We start from the raw sequence: 17,316 nt of genomic DNA, 5'->3' as shown, positions 1-17,316 counted from the left end.
GGCGTTCAGGAGCTCGCTATATTTGTGGAGCGTCAAAACTTTTAGAACGCTGCCTGAAGTCCCTAGCATGTACAGCACGCACATCAACACCGATTGGCGGAAGCAACTCGGGATGTCCGCGCAATCCAGTTCCGCTGCGTGTTCCGGTTTGCCTCCGCTATCCGAACTACTCCTTTAGATGCTCCCCCTTCGCCGCGCCTCCTACCCCGCGCCAGTCGGTCCCCACCGTTATATCAGCCAACGGAGCTGGGATCCCGGGTGAGCCCGGTCCCGCACCGAACAGAAAGTATTTAACCAGGATAGGCCCGACGGATGGGCGTGCGACGGGAGACTTCGCAGGAGCAGCAGTCTAACCAATGGCAGTAGGAGAGCACACGTTTGTATCGCAGAGGGCTGAGCCGCGGTACCACGGCAACCCCAAGCCGATGCCGGCCTACTACCCGACCTCGAAGGACTCCGCGCTGGTGCCAGACTTCGGTTTCTACGACAGCATCCGCGGCGCGCCCCGCCGCGTGGTGAAGACCTACGAGGTGCCCGTGCGCGCCGGGCAGGCGTGGAAGGCGCCCAGGGGCTCAGTGGTCCGCGTGTCCACCCCCTACGGTCCGCAGGTGCTGGACTTCAACTGCTGGGAGGCCAATTCGAGCTTCAAGGAACACCTGTGGGCTGCCCGCACGCGGCAGCTGCAGAGCAGCCATGTTTCCACCTACGACAGGCTGTGGTCCAACCTGCCCTACCTGCGGCCCCTGCTCACAATCATCGACGACTCGCTGGCAGACTACGGCCCAGACGAGCATGGTGGCCGCGTCCACGACCTACTGGGCACGCGCTGTGACCCGTACGTGGACAAGCTTCTCAGCGGCGAGGACAACGACTTCCACTGCCACTCCAACCTGTACCGCGCCATCAGGCCCTTCGGGGGCGGGGAGCATCACGTGCACGACGTTCTCAACCTATTCCAGGTCACCGGCCTCAACGAGCACGGCCAATACTTCATGGAAGCCTCGCCCGCGAAGCCGGGCGACTACATCGAGTTCTTCGCTGAGGTAGATCTGCTTTGCGCAATTTCCACCTGTCCTGGCGGCGACCTGTCCATGTGGGGATGGGGAGAGGGCGCAGTGGGCGCCAATGAGAAAAACGTCACTGACATGTCGAGCGTCTGCAGACCTGTGCGTGTGGAAGTGTTCGAGTTGGACGATCCAGAGACCGTCTTGCGCGGTTGGTCATCTCCGCAACCCGTCCGCTACGGGGGGAACCACGGAATCGAGAATTGAGTGCTGAGCTCGACCGTTGCAGCTGCTCTCCGCCAGGCCCTCTGATGGGCCATTCGATCTATATCATAGGTAGACGGTAAGTTACCCGGCCATATACATATATCACTATTTACGTTGTGGCTGTGGCTCTGCCAAATTTTTCGTCAGCGCCGTGGTTAACAAAAGTAAAGACGAGCACGAGGGCATCGCTCACTATAAATCGTATGAGCTCGGGGTCAGCAGTTAAATTTCAGTTTCAGCTTCATTGGAGCTTCCCATCACTCTATTCTAGCAACGAGCATGTACGATAACCGCCATCACGTGATTGATTTAGTTGGTAACACTCCTCTAGTGGAGTTGAGCAAGCTGCCCAAGGCCCTTGGCATTAAGCCTCAGGTGTATGCCAAGCTAGAGCTGTACAACCCAGGCGGGTCCATCAAGGACCGGATTGCCAAGACCATGATTGAGCGCGCAGAAGAGAGTGGCATCATCCACCCATCGCGCTCGACGCTGATCGAGCCAACGTCGGGCAACACTGGTATCGGTTTGGCGCTGATCGGGGCCATCAAGGGCTACCGCACGATCATCACTCTGCCAGAGAAGATGTCGAACGAGAAGGTCTCCGTGTTGAAGGCGTTGGGTGCGGAGATCATTCGTACGCCCACTGCCGCGGCATGGGATTCGCCCGAGTCTCACATCGGTGTGGCGCGCAAGCTCGAGAAGGAGATTCCCGGCGCCATCATTCTGGACCAGTACAACAACGAGATGAACCCATACGCCCACTACTTCGGCACGGGCAGGGAAATCCACCACCAGCTGCGTAACTTAGGCAAGTTCGACCAGCTGCACGGCTTGGTGGCCGGCGCTGGTACCGGTGGTACCATCTCCGGTACCGCCAAGTACCTGAAGGAGCAGAAGCCGGACGTGAAGGTCGTCGGCGCTGACCCAATGGGTTCCATCCTTGCTCAGCCTGCTTCGTTGAACGACACCGACATCAGCGAGTACAAGGTCGAGGGTATTGGTTACGATTTCATTCCTGAAGTCCTAGACCGGTCTTTGGTCGACCAATGGATTAAGACGGAGGACAAGGCCTCCTTCAAGTACGCCCGTCAGTTGATCTCCAACGAGGGAACCCTTGTGGGCGGCTCTTCTGGCTCTGCATTTGCGGCGCTTGTGGAGTACTGCAACGCGCACCCCGAACTCACCGAGGATGACGTGCTTGTTGTCATTTTCCCAGACTCTATCCGCTCTTACTTGACCAAGTTTGTGGACAACGAGTGGTTGAAGAGCAACAACTTGTGGGATGACGAGATTGTGGCCCCTCTAGCCAAGAACGAAGAGGACGCCTTCAATGGCGCCACCGTCAAGGACTTGCAGCTCAGACCAGTCGTGGCTGTCAGTGAGACTGCTGCTGTGTCGGAAGTGGTCAAGATTTTGAAGGACAACGGCTTCGACCAGCTGCCAGTGTTGGCTGAAAACAGCAAGAAGCTTGTGGGTCTGGTGACTCTCTCCCAGCTTCTAAAGAAGCTGTCTTCTGGGGCAGAGGTCTCTAGCATCAAGAGCCTATTCCTCGACTTCAGAAAGCTAAACAACTTCGATGACATCTCCTCGTACAATGACAACAAAACAGGAAAGAAGAAGTTCGTCACCTTTACCGTGGACTCCAAACTATCTGAGTTGAACCGCTTCTTTGAGAAGAACTCTTCCGCCATTATCACGGACGGTTTTACTCCAGTGCATGTGGTCACCAAGGTGGACTTGCTCTCCTACCTAGCCTAATTCCTCAGTTATGATCTATAGTCAATACATAATCGAACAATCCTGAATCGTTACTATCACAGCCTTCCCCAAGGGTATACCTTCGATGGAACGGTACGCTTCTATCTGCAGAGCACACGGCGGCTTCGCGAACGCGATCCGATGGCCACAAAGGTTTGCCTGTGTAACTTTAAAGTATTAACCTGTACATATCGCTGTTCCAGAAGGCTTGGCGCACGGCTGAGAACCGTGACGCGCAGCTGCGGACGAGTAGCTCACGCACCTGAGAAGTACTGTCTGTGGCAACTGAGTAGCGCAGTAGCTTCCTAGGAAACGTATTATTACATAGTGGCTAACGAATAGATCCCGTTTATATCAGCTCGTTACGTACTTACATGAACCTGTTTGTCGGCTTCATGCCTCCCATCACAGTTTAAGAGAACTTCCATCTATTCCCACATACCTCACAGGTGCAGAACGTCGTCAGAGGTTCATCCGCGGATCTCGTCTGCAGCTGGTAGTATGACACCTTCTTCTCTTTACACTTGCCACACTGGAACCTATCGGTCACCGACCTCTCGAGGGTGGCACCCTGTGCGTTAAATAGATTCTGTTTCGCAATCTCCTCCAACTTCTTTCTCAAATGCTCCGGCGCCAGCTCCTTCGGGTCGCAGTTAACTAGATATTCGGGCGTTATGTCGCCGTTGGTGATCTTGTGCTTCAAATCTCGGTTGTTTTTGGAAATCACGTTTGAGTATATAACACGGTACTTGTCCTTGTAGGCCTTTTCGTTCTCCCCCGGGTCGTTAAGCTGCCACATGTGTTTCTCTATATCAATCGCAATAGCGAGGATCGACTGTGGCGGGTGCTCGCTCTCCTTCGCCAGAGCATCGTAGAACGCCCGTATCACCATGTCCCGCAGCTTGTCGCCGTAGATCGTTGTGTTGACGCCATCGTTTTTGGCGCTGCGCGGCCCCTTCGCGTGGTACTTCTCCTGTATCTTGGGCTCGTGCGGCCCGCTGTTGCCGCTATGGCTGCTGTGCGCGCCGCCGCCGGCAGTTCCTGCGCCGCTCCCAGACCCTCCAGCCGCTACCGCCGCTTTCTTCTTCTTCTCCTTCGTGATGGCGTCCTTCCACGTCCCAATCATCTTCTTGACCAGCTTGGCAATCTCATCGTTGCTCGACTTCTTGAATTGGTTCACTATCACTCCCACCTTGGTTTCCCGTAACAGCTTCTCCGTGGCGACCAACTCTTTGTCCAGGATCCGCAAGATCCGCAGCACTGTTTGCTCATCCGATTTGTTCTTCTCTAGATTCTTGACATGCGTAACAACGTCCTTAGCATCCATCCTGGGTCCCACAATTCTTCTGTCGTGATCTTCGTATTCGACGGCTTATGTAGACTAGAGTTACTGATGGCGCGGAAAGTTTTTCGCAGGGCATCGTAAGCCCAAAAATCCGCACCATTTCGCAGTAAGCCAGCCACATACAGTTCACTCTAACTTGGTATGCCCGGGTTGTCACTATTCAAGTGTACCAGCAAGCATGAATAAGAGTGGCAACGGGCGGCCGTCGCGAACGGTATATTTGGGGTCGATTCCATACGACCAGACTGAACAGCAGATTCTGGACCTGTGCAGCAACGTGGGGCCAGTAACTGGCCTCAAAATGATGTTCGACCCGCAAACCGGGAAGTCGAAGGGATATGCGTTTATCGAGTTCAAGGACCTGGCCACGAGCTCGTCTGCTGTGCGCAACCTCAACGGCTACGCACTGGGCAACAGGACGCTGAAGTGCGGGTACACGACCGGCGGCGGCATCTCGGAGGAGTACTCGCTCAGCAACCGGGGAGAGCTGTCGCAAGTTGGGGGGATGGGCCCGCAGGAGGAGCTGGCGTACCCGAACCTGCCGGAGGGCGCGGACGTGAACATCAACATGACGACGCCGGCCATGGTTATTTCCAGCGAGCTGTCGAAGCTAAGCAAACCCGAGCAGTTCAACCTGCTGGAGAAGCTCCAGGAGATGTCCCGCAACGACCGCGAGGCCTTCGTCGCGCTGCTCAAGCAGTGCCCACAGATCAGCTTTGTCGTCGCCGAGCTGCTGCTGACGAACGGCATCAGCCAGATCGACGATCTGACTCAGCTGGCCGTCGACCAGACCAACGGCAGCGCCGCGTCCAAGGACAGCACGCCGCAAGTGGGGGAGGACGATATGCAAAAGCTAGAGCTGCTGAAGCAGGTTCTGCAGTTGACGGATGCGGAGATTGCGACTCTGCCTGAGGACGAGCGTATGTCGCTCTGGGACCTCAAGCAGCGTGCCATGAAGGGCGAATTCGGCCCTATCTAACCTTACCGGTAGTCAATACTACAAACCTTAGTTACGCACCCTGTGGGGCCTCTGTAGTAGCATTCGGCATGAACGTCGAGAAACGTATGTAATGATAATTGATCTTTAGAGCTTTTCAACGAAAATCTTGAGTGTATTCCGCAACAAACATGTGCACGTACCGAGTATAAGAGCGATCGAAACTCTGGGAATACGAGTCACTAAGCCGCTGGGTTTGTACCATTAAGAATAGTAGCAGGGACGAAGACGTAGCCAACACTGGTGTGCTCCAAGGTTAACGAGAATGCCAGATCCCAGGATAAGGAAAGCGAGACACGAGTTGACGCCAGATAACCTATCATCTTCACTTCTTATATCAAACTTGCCGAGCTCATGGACGCAGTCGACAGTGACATCGGTTATTGCAGGGTCCGGGCCTATTGTAAAGGTGTCTGAGAAGAAAGATCCGCGCAATGGCAGGCTGATTGGTATTGTAATAGACTATTTAACTAGCAAAGACTGCAAACGTGCAGCCGAAGTCATACAGAAGATAAAGAATTTCACATGCAAGCTGGAGCGGATCATCCCTCCCAATTGGTCGTCGCGGACCGAGGTCAGTGATAGAGACGTATTGGATTTGAAACGGGATCAATATCCGTGGGACGACAACTTGGAACTCCCGTTTGAGCTTGTTTCGGAGGTGCCTATCCCGCGAAAACCGGTGTCGAAGCCCGCGACTGGTGTGAATACCAACGGAAGCGGGACTTCGCCATTTCCAGAAATTCTGAGCAAAGCCTCACAACACCTGCCGCCTCTGCATCCGGGTTCGCTGGTCGCCACAGAGCCCATTTCTGCTAACCTTACTAACATCCCTCCTTTGCAACTTCTGGAGATGATCTCTAATCTCAAAATGCTGTCCAATCAGGACCCAGCCAAGATTGCCAAGTTAGAGCAATTCTTGAGGAATAACAGCGTGGTGACTATGGTTACAGTAGCACAAGCGCTCCTTGAAATGGGATTTATAAACTATGAGGTAGTAACAAAGGTGATCTCTGAATATCAACCATTACAGACACAGAACACTATGAGACAGCCGGTGCCACCAGTAAACTTTGCGCAACCTCCGGCAATGCCTCATATGTCGACGATGCTAAACATGATGCATCCACAAATGATGGCAACGCCACACCAAGCATCTCAGGTTCCCACTACGGGCCCGTTCATTATTGGCCAGGCTCCTCCGCCCATGACACAACAGTCGCAGCCAATGAGACTAAATGAAACAAAGTTAAATGCGCTGCCTCGGGCGAAACAGGATATGATTAGACAGGTAATTAATCTTCCACAAGAGCAAATCAGGTTGTTACCCCCTGAGCAAGTGACTGTGATCGAAAATTTGAGGCAAGAATATTTGATATAGTATTAATCTGTATATCTGCTTCCGAACTGGATTAACAATAGACAATATGTGTATAATCGTGGATGGAGGACCAGTCGCGGGCGCTACTCGCGTGTTCCAAGAACGACTGTGATAAAAAATAATGGTTGCGAGGAGATTCGAACTCCTGCATCTTACGATACCTGAGTGTCCAGCTGTAAACAGCTGTAAGCATACACTTGAATCAGGCGCCTTAGACCGCTCGGCCACACAACCGTAATTGTTAATTGATTGAAATACAGTTTAGTACTATCATCACTTCGGTTACATGTGTCTTCAAGTGACAATTTTGCGGATAAGCTATGCTAATTCGTTTGGGCACAATGATTGTGAAGGTATTGTGGGAACATATAGCAACAGTGAACCAAGAAATGTTAATAGAGCCGCTAAAGAAGCTGAATCTGGATTGCGTGTATTGGCAGGTGCTTTGCATCAAGAGTTTTACCACGCGGGTACTTACTATCATATACCCATATCTCATGACCAAAGATCATAATACAAATGCGGATTTAGCTCAGTTGGGAGAGCGCCAGACTGAAGAAAACTTCGGTCGGAAATCTGGAGGTCCTGTGTTCGATCCACAGAATTCGCAATTTTTTTTGTTGATTTATTGTTATTTTACTATATAGTTTGAATCTACCCGCTACAGTGATAAGATAACAAGTAATTGGTAGAACTGACTTGCAATAACGACACTATTTTTTTAATATTGAGGTCCAAGGACTATATTCAGTAATTTACTTTGGAACTGACTAAAAGCCATAATTCAGCTACAAAATTACGATAAAAAAGAATGTTTAGGCTAATGCATGAAAGTGTGATCGTCCTTTCTTTATTGCGGCAGAAACGATCTTCTCGATCTCATTTGGGTCACTAGTCACCTTAGTTAGGTTTTCATAACCAGTTTCAGTGACCAGCACATCATCCTCAATTCTGACACCGCCGATGTAAAAATACTTGCTCATCACGTCACGGTTGACAAGCTTCAGCTTGTCTGGATGCTTCTCCAAAAATTCCTCAATCAAGAATTGGTTAAAGTAGCAACCAGGTTCATTTGTAACAACCATACCAGCTTTTAATGGACGACGGAGCCGTAAGTATTTCATCATGGGGTCAGGATCATCATAGTTGGGATTGCCCCCGACATCATGCGTGTCCATCCCCAACAGGTGTCCCAAACCATGCGGGAAAAACGCAACAGACGCTCTGGAAGACAGAAGTTCCTCCGCAGTATATTCCGATTTGAAAATACCGAGTTTCAGGAAGTGAGCGATCAAGACACGATGCGCCAGAACATGTAGTTCATCCCAGCTGACACCAGGTTTAATGCGGTTCATGACTTGTGTCTGCATATCTAGGACTGTTTCATATATTTCTCGATGTTCCTTTGTCCAAGTACCGTTGATGGGGAAACAACGTGTGACATCTGCAGTATAGTTCTCCCATTCAGCCCCAGCATCAAGTAAGACGGAGTGCTTACCTTCCATACCATCATCGTTCTTCACATAGTGTAACGTGCCGCAATTTGGCCCAGAGCAGCAAATAGGATCGTAGCCCTGAAACTTTGATCCTTGGCGCATGGCATGGTAAGTGAATTCTGCATGCATATGGCCCTCATTATGTTCTATGGGTATGGCAGACATAACTGAGAGATGACACTTGTCCGTAATCGCACATGCCTTCCTGAGCATGGCTAGCTCGTATTCATCTTTGATCATTCTACACTCGTCCAAAGCGTAAAACAAATCATCTCCCCCGATCTTCAATAAAGGCTGTATGTTAGAGGGGACATCATCCAGATCAATCGTAAGCAATTGAAAGTCATCTAGGCCAACCAAGTTTTTCTGAATGCTGGACGCATAGGCCACCGAATCAACATCATACCTTTCGTATGCCTCATCAATTGAGAGCGGCAATCCCGACCACATAATATTTTCCTTGTCAACGTCTGGTAAGAATAGTGTTAGCTCTTCCGTGTTAAAGTTGAACAAAAGAGAAGAAGCTGGAATGTTGCATCCGGACAGATAGTAGAAGTAACGATTTTGCCTGAAGGCCTTGTTCTGATCGCAATATTTAATTCCCTCGAGTTTCGCACCGGATATAAATATCGCAGTGTTTGTCGCCTTCAGTTGGGGGTTCTTCTCCAACAAACATTTCTTGACGTTCAGGTTATGGCGCTTAGCTGGGTACTTCTGGTTTTCCATCATGGACGTGACACTGGTCAATGTACTTTTATGCACTGCAGCTCCGCCTTTTAGTTCACCTGTACGAAGAAGTTGTTTCAAGGCAGTGAACATTAACACTGATGATGCTGTCACTAATGCCGCGTTTTGCAAGTCCATAAAAACGGGCTTTTAATGGGATAAATAAACTGGAAAGTATGTATTATAACACGAGAGTTATCCAATAGAATCCTGCTATTTTCTGTACCCTGTGACCCTCTTCGCTAGCTCTGGGAGTCATTCGTATCAAGTAAAAAACTGATGCTTGACGGGAGAGTTCCGGATTCAAAAAATTCCAGCTTCAAAGCGTTCTATAAGATATACGCTACAGAAACGACGCGCGTTGGAGAAAGGATGCCGGGAAAGCGGGAGGTTGAAGAAAGCGATAGTGAAGATTTGTATCGGGAAGAGGGTAACAAAAGGTTGCACATTAGCAGTTCTGATGAGCGAGGTTTATTACAAACAATTGAGAAAAAACGGCTCGATTTCTATTCAGAGAAGGTTTGCTCCGTGACATTGTCAACGATAGACGTCTATTCATGTCTTACATGTGGCAAATACCTACAAGGTCGGAATGAGGGCTCCCCAGCATTTAAACATTCCATCGAAGATTTACATCGCCTATTCATGCATATGCGGACATTTAAAACTTATATCCTTCCGGAAAATCGGCCCTTTCGGAACGCTGAGGTCTTGGATCAGATAAGGTATGGTTTTAAACCGACTTATGGAAGGCTCCAGGTGGCCGACTTTCCACAGGACTGCGAGGACCTTAATGGACAGCCGTACCTGAATGGCTTTGTCGGACTGCATAATATATCGAACAATGGTTCCTCCAACGTCATATTACTTATGCTGGCCCATATCAAGCCCGTGAGAGATCTGTTCCTTCTCAATGATGACCTGCTGGAGAGGGCCGATCCATTCATAAATAAGCTAGCGCTTTTGATTAGACATATCTGGTCACCCAACCTCTTTAGGCGGCATGTATCACCTCATGAATTTTTACAATATGTCGCTACACATCTCGCACAACCAAGCTCAATGAAAGCTTATAGCGATCCGAGGAACTTTATGCTATTTGTTATAAACCGTATGCTCAAGTCGTCCTGTGGAGAGGTACGAAAAACGTTAACGGACAATATTCAGGGTACAGTTACCATAAGGACAACAAAAATAGTGCCTGTCCCTAATGATGACGGCAGTGCAATTAAATTCGTACTGGACACCAGGACCGCTAAGTCCACGGATGTCATGTTCTGGATGCTGAGCCTAGATTTGCCCCCCAGACCTCTGTTCAAAGACGGGAAGTCCGCCAACAGTCTGCCGCAGGTGAAATTGGAAGAGCTGATGGGAAAGTTTGACGGCACCGTAGAACAACATTTGAAGGAAAGTGTCAAGCTAAACAAGGTGAGCCGTTGCCCGCGATACCTAGTTCTTCATCTCAAGCGTTTTGAACCCGGCAAGTTCCCTGTGCAGGAGAGAAACCAAACAGTTGTGGAGTTTGGCCAGGAACTGGAATTCCGTTCAGTGAAGTTCAGATTGCTGATGAATGTTGTACACGAAGCTACCAAACCTGCAAAGAACCAGGAAGTACCCATTCTAGATGAAATTAGCAACTGGAAAATACAAATTAGAAACGATAAAGACGACACTTGGTTCGAACTGGATGAAGGAAACGTCAGAAAGAGGGAGAAAGAGCTCTTGTTCCTGAACGAGACGTACCTTCAGGTATGGGAGCGAGTTGCTGCCGCATAAATGCTCTTTGTTAAGTTATCATACAGGAATAGTGCACGAAGTGCGTATGTAATTTTATTACTTAATGGCCACCGAATTGACGCCCGCTGTTAGCACAGACACAATATTCTCCTCCAAGACTCTTTCTGCCGTCTCGGAGAGATGCTTCTTGGGGTCCTGCTTCCCCACGTACCGTGTCTTCAGTTCATCCTCGGTTAGCTCCTTCTCTTCTTCAATCCGCTTGGTATACTGCTCAGCGATGCGCACCGACTTTTTCGTCGCCTCCAAATTAATCCTTTCCTTTTCCTTGTAGTCGTGCATCTTCAAGCCCGACTGCCACTGCTCTTTGTGTAGGTTCATCAGCATGTTCAACTCCGCCGAAGTCTTGTGATAGTCGATGTTTAGAGAATAGTAGTGTCTGTTGAGACCGTGGATGAGCGACTGGATGTTGGGCTTATTTAGCAGACCGACGTTCGAGGTCGTCTGTCTGGGCTCCTGGTTCCGCACAACAGTCGCGGGGCTGATCAGCCTGAATGCATCAATAACCACCTTACCCTTCACGGACTGTATTGGGTCAACCACTACCGCCACGGCCCGGCTATTCAACTGCTCAAACGACCGCTGTGTGTCCACGTCCACCGATGACAGCCAGCACCCAAAACCCGGGTGCGAGTGGTACCAGCCAACTACCATCTGGTCCCTGCCAGTCTGCTTTAACATGTCCATCATCTTCGCCTGGAAAACATCGTCCACGGCCTCCACCGACACGCCTGTTCCGGACTGCGGCATGGCAAACACGTCCACCACATTGACCGTGTACTCATCCACAAAGTCCCCCAGCATCAGCCCCATCACCTCCATGGGCACGCCCGCCCTGCTGTGTTTCAGCATCTTTAAAAGAGCCAAAGAAGAGATATACACCGTCTCCTTGGTATCATCCAACGGCATTTCTGTCGCCGCCGCGCCGATCATATTCGACCTTTGGCTCATCATTAGTCTCTGTAATCTATCCATCACGTCGAATAAGGGCTAGTGTATCTGATCAGTTCTCTGTAACCGCTGTTCAGATTATGGCTGTTGTAAACCATAATACGCCAAAAGGCCCTTGAATTTGCCACCCATACAAGCTGATATCACCAGTTACGAAGGGGTTATTCTGTATAATAGCTGGAAGGTATGTAAGCGGTACACAATCAGGAGCAAACAACGTTAAGACTATTAGATTGGTCTGGAAGTGGGAAGAGCTGTTCCGATGTCAAGCAACAACCAGGAGTCACTTGCTAACAGGTCACACACTGTAACTGTTTCGGAGACATCGCAGATCCTTCAGCTCCGGGCAAATCAAACGGAACAGGTGCCAAAGTTAGCCAAGAAAGAGCAGAAGTCGAAAGTCAGATGGGATGAGAATGTGGTAGATAACGAGCATATGAATAAGAAGAAGACAAAGATATGCTGCATTTTCCACCCGCAGCAGAACTTTGACGACGAGGACGGGGGTGAGTGCGAGCACGCATCGTCGAGTGCCTCGTCGAGCTCGTCTTCGGAATCCGAAAACGACACTAGCATGGACTTTGAAGCGAGGCGGCAGGCTCGAATCGCCAGACGTCGGCAGAAACTCGAACGGAAGAGATCCAGTAGTCCGAACGCGTACGAGTACCAGCCGGACTACAGTCAGTACAGGCAGAAGTATCTGCACGGGGATAAATAGCAGGTAAAGTTCGTAGGATCTAATCTATAATACTGGTCTGGTACACACTGCATCGTGGTCTGACGAGCGGTCAGAGGTCCACCTCGATGTTTATGAGGGTGTTGTACACCTCCCGAGGCATCTTGTACTGGATCATGCCTCTGTAGATCATGTAGTTGTTGGCGACCTTCTTCAGAGCCTCGACTTGAGCTTGCGTGGCCCCGTTGGAGAAGGGGCCCTTGCTCAACTGCTTGATGAGGTTAGAAACGCAGGTCATGGCGATGATCAACAGGTTGGGGACATTCTTTATGATACAGTCGTCCAGGTTGTGGAATTCCTGCGCCTTCTTCCTTGGGGAAGAGTCTTCGACAGATGGAAGCAGATCCAGCTCCTCTATCTGCTGCAGGGTGTTTTGCCACTGTCTTGCAATATATGTTCTCCTTATATCCACGAGTTTCAGGAGCAGAATGCATGTTTCCTTGTTTTTCCTGTGTACCTTCTTTGAAATTTCCAAGTTCTTGATATAGACATCAATGAGCTTCTTGGCGATTAGAACAGGGTTAGTCTCGCTATTGTCGTCCTGCCGCATCAGGGGTTGCGCCAGGTCAGTGTTGCTCAACATTTCGCTCAGCAGCTTATTAACAATGCTAATGACAATATCGTACTCTTCCGCCAGCTGATACAGTAGCAGACTGTCGTAGACTCTGCCATTTTCATCTGCTCTGCGCGCTGCCTGCTCCGTAATCTTATGCAAAAAGTCCTCTTTGTCGGCCAAGTAAAGCAGAGGCTGTCTCTCCTCGATAATGCCCGGTATCCTGGTGCCATCCCTGTTGATTTTTCCGAGGAGTATGGTGAACTCTTTAGTATCTAGGACCAGCTCCCTCAATGCTTCGTGAGCAAGTTCAATTTGTGAGTCTTCGTGCGCTAAAGCGATTAGGAGAAGATATTCCACCGCAATTCTAGGATCAGAGAACTTGAAGGACTTTGTATAGTTCCCCAGAATCTTTGCAAAGTTGATCTTTCTCTCGCCAGTGGGCGACGTGACAAACTCATCGTCAGTCACATTAGCTGCCACCTTCAATAATTTATAATCCGCCAGAGCGATCGCCAAATGAACAGCGTCAATTTCGTTAATAGTGTAGGCATATTGGACAGCTAGTTCATATTGACCGCTGAGAAGTAGGACTTGCAAGTAGTGGTTATTGAAGCTGGAAGAGCCATAAGACGTGATGATGTTTTGGAAGTCGACCAGGCTATATCTCTCATAAACTGGGTCGTCGCTGGAGATGCCGTCTTTTATCAACATGAAGTGGACCCATAGCCAGTCTTCAACACTCAGCGTTATAGCGGAAATATTCTTTCTCGTCAGATCACATCTTCCAATGATCTTGTAAACGGCGAGTCTGAAGGGGTCGCCATCGAGGGAGTTTTTAATGTGTTGATTGTACTCCGTGTGCAATCTAGTAATGAACTCCTGTGGCAGCCGCTTGTCTTTAGAGGAGACATATGCTTTGAAGTATACCAGGAAAGACTGCTCCACCTTTTTTAAACTTAGCTTATTGTTTATGGCGACCTCCAAAGCTTCCTGGAACTTACCGGCCCTTAATAGATAAAAGATCAAGGCCCACACAGGAACACCATTGACGATCGTCAAGTTGCCAAACTTCCAAGTGTTATTTGGATTTTTTAATTTACAATCAATGAAGGATTTGATCTTATTAATGTTAGTAGGCAATCCTTCATTTCCATTTTTGGTGTATAGATTGTCGACGTAGTCCATGAATTGGTTTTCAAGATACCCTTTTGAAATATCCACAATATTCATAGAATCCGAACACAAGCGGTAATTATCAAGGATCTTCCATGCTTCGAGCAGCTGCCTCTGTTTGTAGTCTGCGGAATTTTGGAATAGAGTAATAAACTCTGTCGTCAAAGGGAAATTATTATGCAGCTGTCTGGCATTGTTGAACCGATTGATTATTCTGGCGTATTTTTCAAACTTCTCTCTCACAACGTAGTTTTCGTTGATATTCAGCTTTGATTCACCATCCAATATTCCGCTACCTTTCTTGGGCCAGGTCATAAATGATGGTTCAGACACAGAAGTTGGACTCTTGTGGTTTGGATCCGACTTCCATACGAGACCCAAAAAGCTCCTCTTCACTTCCTCCTTATGCTTCTTCCAGTCCAGATTGAAGTTCGCATTGACAAAATTATCAAAATCCTTTGCCGCCAAAGACAAGGACTGCTCAATAGAGGAGAGGATGTTTTCATCTTTTTTATTGCGCAGGTAGGTGTCAAGATCTCCATCGGGAACCTTATTTTGGACATTCTGCTCCAACAGCTGTCTCGATTCAAGGGTTTTCAAAGAAGATTCAACATCTTGAATCGCCAGTCCACTTCCTGCCAACAAATAGTGTGCCCGGGTATGGTGAGGAGATTTGTTCTTGACATTTTTAGCTCTTAACTCTGCAGCCCGCTTCTTGAGTTCATTGACATTCAATAGTACGGAACCCAACTCGGATGATGTAGAAGGCAGATTCTTGGACGTTTCAATCAAATCATTAAAGGTCTTCGACACGCCCTTTAAGGGGGCTTCGTGCGGGCTGACGCTCCGTAAATCCGATGCATTGATGGAGTTATTCATGTTAGACGAAGAAGGCAGCTGCCGTACTTCTTATAATAACAAACTGCTTATACTGTACTTGCTGATAGATGAAAACTTCATTCATCCCTAGAGAAAATTTTGTTGACAGAAAAGTATTACCCGGATATCATTGACGCGAAGCTCCGGCGACTGTGAAGATTATGTAAACATCATCATAAAACTGTTACGTAACTTAGTACATTTGTTGGATCTAGATACCGTCAACGACAGAAAGTGTCTACATACTGGTCGATACTATAGGACTCAAACTCTGGGTCAGTGGACATTGTCATTACTTGCTCGACCTTAGTAATGTCGCCCTCAAAGTGCCCTGACAAATGCCTGTAGAACTTCTCAAGCAGCTTCGGTTCTGCCTCTGCACGTCTAGTCTTATGGCCAATAGGGTACTCGACAACAACCTCTTCCAAGGTAGTCCCATCATTTAGCTCGACAGTTAAACCGTTTGGAATAGCCCTCGTATCCGGATTATTGTAGGCCGCAGTGAATTGATCGTCTCTCACACAGTAAATCTTGGACCTGAGCTCGTCGATAGCTGGATTTAAAGCTACTAAATCGTGGTAGTCGTCTGCCACTAGTCTTCCGTGGATAAGTGGCACAGCTGTCATGTACTGTATGCAATGGTCCCTGTCCGCATAGTTATATAGCGGTCCGCTCTTGTCAATGATCCTCATGGCCGCGTCCTGAGTCCTGATAGTGATCGACTTAATGTCCTGATAATTCTTTCCCATCCTGTTCAATTGCTTGCGCACCTTCAGAGCCGCTTCTACCGCGGTCTGCGCATGAAACTCCGCAGGGAAAGAGATCTTAAACAACACATTCTCCATGACATAGGAGCCATACGTCTTTCTTTGCTTGAACTCAAACGGTTTTCCCTTCAACAAAACATCATAGAACCCCCAGTCCTTGGCAGTCAACACAGAAGGTATTCCGTCGACGCCGCCATTTTTTACAAGAAAAGCGATCTTCACGGCCCTCGAAGTAGCATCGCCTGCCGCCCAAGACTTACGGGAGCCGGTATTTGGGGCATGTCTGTATGTTCTTAAGGATTGGCCATCTACGAATGCATGCGACAATGCATCCACAGTCTGCGATTCAGATAGGTTTAGCATCTTCGAGACAACCGCAGTGGTAGCAACTTTCACCAGCACAACGTGGTCTAGACCAACCTTGTTAAATGCATTGTCCAGTGCCAAAATCCCCTGTATTTCATGCGCCTTAATCATAGCCTCCAAGACCTCGCGGATGGTGAATAACCTTCCCTCATCGCCTCCGCTTGATTGAGAGAGCCGCGTCATATAATCTGCCACTGCAAGAATACCACCCAAGTTATCTGAAGGATGCCCCCACTCTGCCGCAAGCCAACAATCATTGTAGTCCAACCATCTAATCAAGGTGCCAATTGCAAAAGCTCCACTGACAGGGTCCATCCTGTACTTGGTTCCGAGGACCCGTGTACCGTTGGGGACAATTGTGCCAGGAACAATAGGTTTAATTACACCTCTTGGCTCCTGGTACCTCAATGCAGCTAAGCCACAGCCGAGGGTATCCAAGAGGCATAATCTTGCAGTCTTGAAAGCTTCGGTGGAAGTAATCCTCGTATTATGAACATAGGATGCGATATCCTTCAACACCTGATCTGCCTGAGGCCTAGTATTGCTGCTCGAATCTGCGACCGAACTCATACGCGCGACAGCAGCAATAATTTTCAAACCGTTGCTACGCCTTAATGAAGGTAACAGAGCGCCATTGATTTTCATTTCCTTCGATTACCTCCTGTGAGCAGTATTTCGATCGGAGCTGAAGTGTCCCTACCTGGCTTCAATTCGGTTTCAAAAAGACTACAGTGGCTGTTAATTGTGACACTAACAAAACATTTATATAAATACCATCATGATAGTGAAAGACCCTATCGCTGTAAAGATGTACTCTTGCGACTGAAGACGGAATGCAAGCCAGCAACTCAAGGACGCCCAACTAAAGGGAAAAAAAGGAGTGACAGTAGTCATATGCAAAAACTTACTCCAATAGCAGTGGGTGACTGCCGTTGCAGCGCCACCCGGATGACCACCTCGGCTGAACGCTTAATCTCGGAGTGTGAAAATCGGATTTGCTGCTTACAGAAAAAGAAGTGTACTAATGTTGGTTTACTAGAGCAAAGGCGGTGGCGAGGGACACATAATACTAAAAGCGGTAGTACGTAACACAGTAAAAGTAGGACATGGCATGTGTGAG

The 17,316-nt window shown here is 48.9% G+C and overlaps 11 protein-coding genes and 2 non-coding genes across 13 annotated transcripts; 7 read left to right on the top strand and 6 right to left on the bottom strand.

The window, feature by feature from the left end:
* Positions 1-356: 356 nt before the first annotated feature.
* AGOS_AGR013C (urea carboxylase-associated family protein) lies at positions 357-1,271 on the top strand (the record flags this gene model as incomplete). The annotated part of the gene is made up of 1 exon (NM_211740.2): positions 357-1,271. The coding sequence occupies one exon, from the start codon at positions 357-359 to the stop codon at positions 1,269-1,271; it is 915 nt and encodes a 304-aa protein (NP_986678.2).
* Positions 1,272-1,550: 279 nt separating this feature from the next.
* CYS4 (cystathionine beta-synthase CYS4) lies at positions 1,551-3,029 on the top strand (the record flags this gene model as incomplete). Its single annotated transcript, NM_211739.2, has 1 exon — positions 1,551-3,029. One exon carries the CDS (start codon positions 1,551-1,553, stop codon positions 3,027-3,029), a length of 1,479 nt encoding a protein of 492 aa, NP_986677.2.
* Positions 3,030-3,441: 412 nt separating this feature from the next.
* DST1 (transcription elongation factor DST1) lies at positions 3,442-4,356 on the bottom strand (the record flags this gene model as incomplete). The annotated part of the gene is made up of 1 exon (NM_211738.2): positions 3,442-4,356. The coding sequence occupies one exon, from the start codon at positions 4,354-4,356 to the stop codon at positions 3,442-3,444; it is 915 nt and encodes a 304-aa protein (NP_986676.2).
* Positions 4,357-4,552: 196 nt separating this feature from the next.
* Positions 4,553-5,353, top strand: RNA15 (Rna15p; the record flags this gene model as incomplete). The annotated part of the gene is made up of 1 exon (NM_211737.1): positions 4,553-5,353. The coding sequence occupies one exon, from the start codon at positions 4,553-4,555 to the stop codon at positions 5,351-5,353; it is 801 nt and encodes a 266-aa protein (NP_986675.1).
* A 283-nt stretch (positions 5,354-5,636) lies between these two features.
* PTI1 (cleavage polyadenylation factor subunit PTI1) lies at positions 5,637-6,752 on the top strand (the record flags this gene model as incomplete). Its single annotated transcript, NM_211736.2, has 1 exon — positions 5,637-6,752. The coding sequence occupies one exon, from the start codon at positions 5,637-5,639 to the stop codon at positions 6,750-6,752; it is 1,116 nt and encodes a 371-aa protein (NP_986674.2).
* Positions 6,753-6,874: 122 nt separating this feature from the next.
* Positions 6,875-6,986, bottom strand: AGOS_t0184. The gene is made up of 2 exons: positions 6,949-6,986; positions 6,875-6,918 (listed from the first exon to the last, which is right to left on the bottom strand). It is a non-coding gene; the product is annotated as a tRNA-Leu (tRNA).
* Positions 6,987-7,273: 287 nt separating this feature from the next.
* AGOS_t0183 lies at positions 7,274-7,362 on the top strand. Its single transcript is given in 2 exon segments — positions 7,274-7,310; positions 7,327-7,362. It is a non-coding gene; the product is annotated as a tRNA-Phe (tRNA).
* Positions 7,363-7,567: 205 nt separating this feature from the next.
* AGOS_AGR008W (putative Xaa-Pro dipeptidase) lies at positions 7,568-9,112 on the bottom strand (the record flags this gene model as incomplete). Its single annotated transcript, NM_211735.1, has 1 exon — positions 7,568-9,112. The coding sequence occupies one exon, from the start codon at positions 9,110-9,112 to the stop codon at positions 7,568-7,570; it is 1,545 nt and encodes a 514-aa protein (NP_986673.1).
* Positions 9,113-9,253: 141 nt separating this feature from the next.
* SAD1 (mRNA splicing protein SAD1) lies at positions 9,254-10,750 on the top strand (the record flags this gene model as incomplete). The annotated part of the gene is made up of 1 exon (NM_211734.2): positions 9,254-10,750. The coding sequence occupies one exon, from the start codon at positions 9,254-9,256 to the stop codon at positions 10,748-10,750; it is 1,497 nt and encodes a 498-aa protein (NP_986672.2).
* A 57-nt stretch (positions 10,751-10,807) lies between these two features.
* Positions 10,808-11,743, bottom strand: RPN11 (proteasome regulatory particle lid subunit RPN11; the record flags this gene model as incomplete). The annotated part of the gene is made up of 1 exon (NM_211733.1): positions 10,808-11,743. One exon carries the CDS (start codon positions 11,741-11,743, stop codon positions 10,808-10,810), a length of 936 nt encoding a protein of 311 aa, NP_986671.1.
* A 238-nt stretch (positions 11,744-11,981) lies between these two features.
* YPI1 (type 1 protein phosphatase-activating protein YPI1) lies at positions 11,982-12,437 on the top strand (the record flags this gene model as incomplete). Its single annotated transcript, NM_211732.1, has 1 exon — positions 11,982-12,437. One exon carries the CDS (start codon positions 11,982-11,984, stop codon positions 12,435-12,437), a length of 456 nt encoding a protein of 151 aa, NP_986670.1.
* Positions 12,438-12,507: 70 nt separating this feature from the next.
* Positions 12,508-15,063, bottom strand: NIC96 (linker nucleoporin NIC96; the record flags this gene model as incomplete). Its single annotated transcript, NM_211731.1, has 1 exon — positions 12,508-15,063. One exon carries the CDS (start codon positions 15,061-15,063, stop codon positions 12,508-12,510), a length of 2,556 nt encoding a protein of 851 aa, NP_986669.1.
* A 221-nt stretch (positions 15,064-15,284) lies between these two features.
* PDH1 (putative 2-methylcitrate dehydratase) lies at positions 15,285-16,841 on the bottom strand (the record flags this gene model as incomplete). The annotated part of the gene is made up of 1 exon (NM_211730.1): positions 15,285-16,841. One exon carries the CDS (start codon positions 16,839-16,841, stop codon positions 15,285-15,287), a length of 1,557 nt encoding a protein of 518 aa, NP_986668.1.
* Between the last annotated feature and the right edge of the window lie 475 nt (positions 16,842-17,316).

This window comes from Eremothecium gossypii, chromosome VII (genome assembly GCF_000091025.4).
Source record: "Eremothecium gossypii ATCC 10895 chromosome VII, complete sequence".
Taxonomy (NCBI): domain Eukaryota; kingdom Fungi; phylum Ascomycota; class Saccharomycetes; order Saccharomycetales; family Saccharomycetaceae; genus Eremothecium; species Eremothecium gossypii.
Note: the sequence above shows the minus strand (reverse complement) of the source record. Positions and strands in the feature narration are given on the sequence as shown.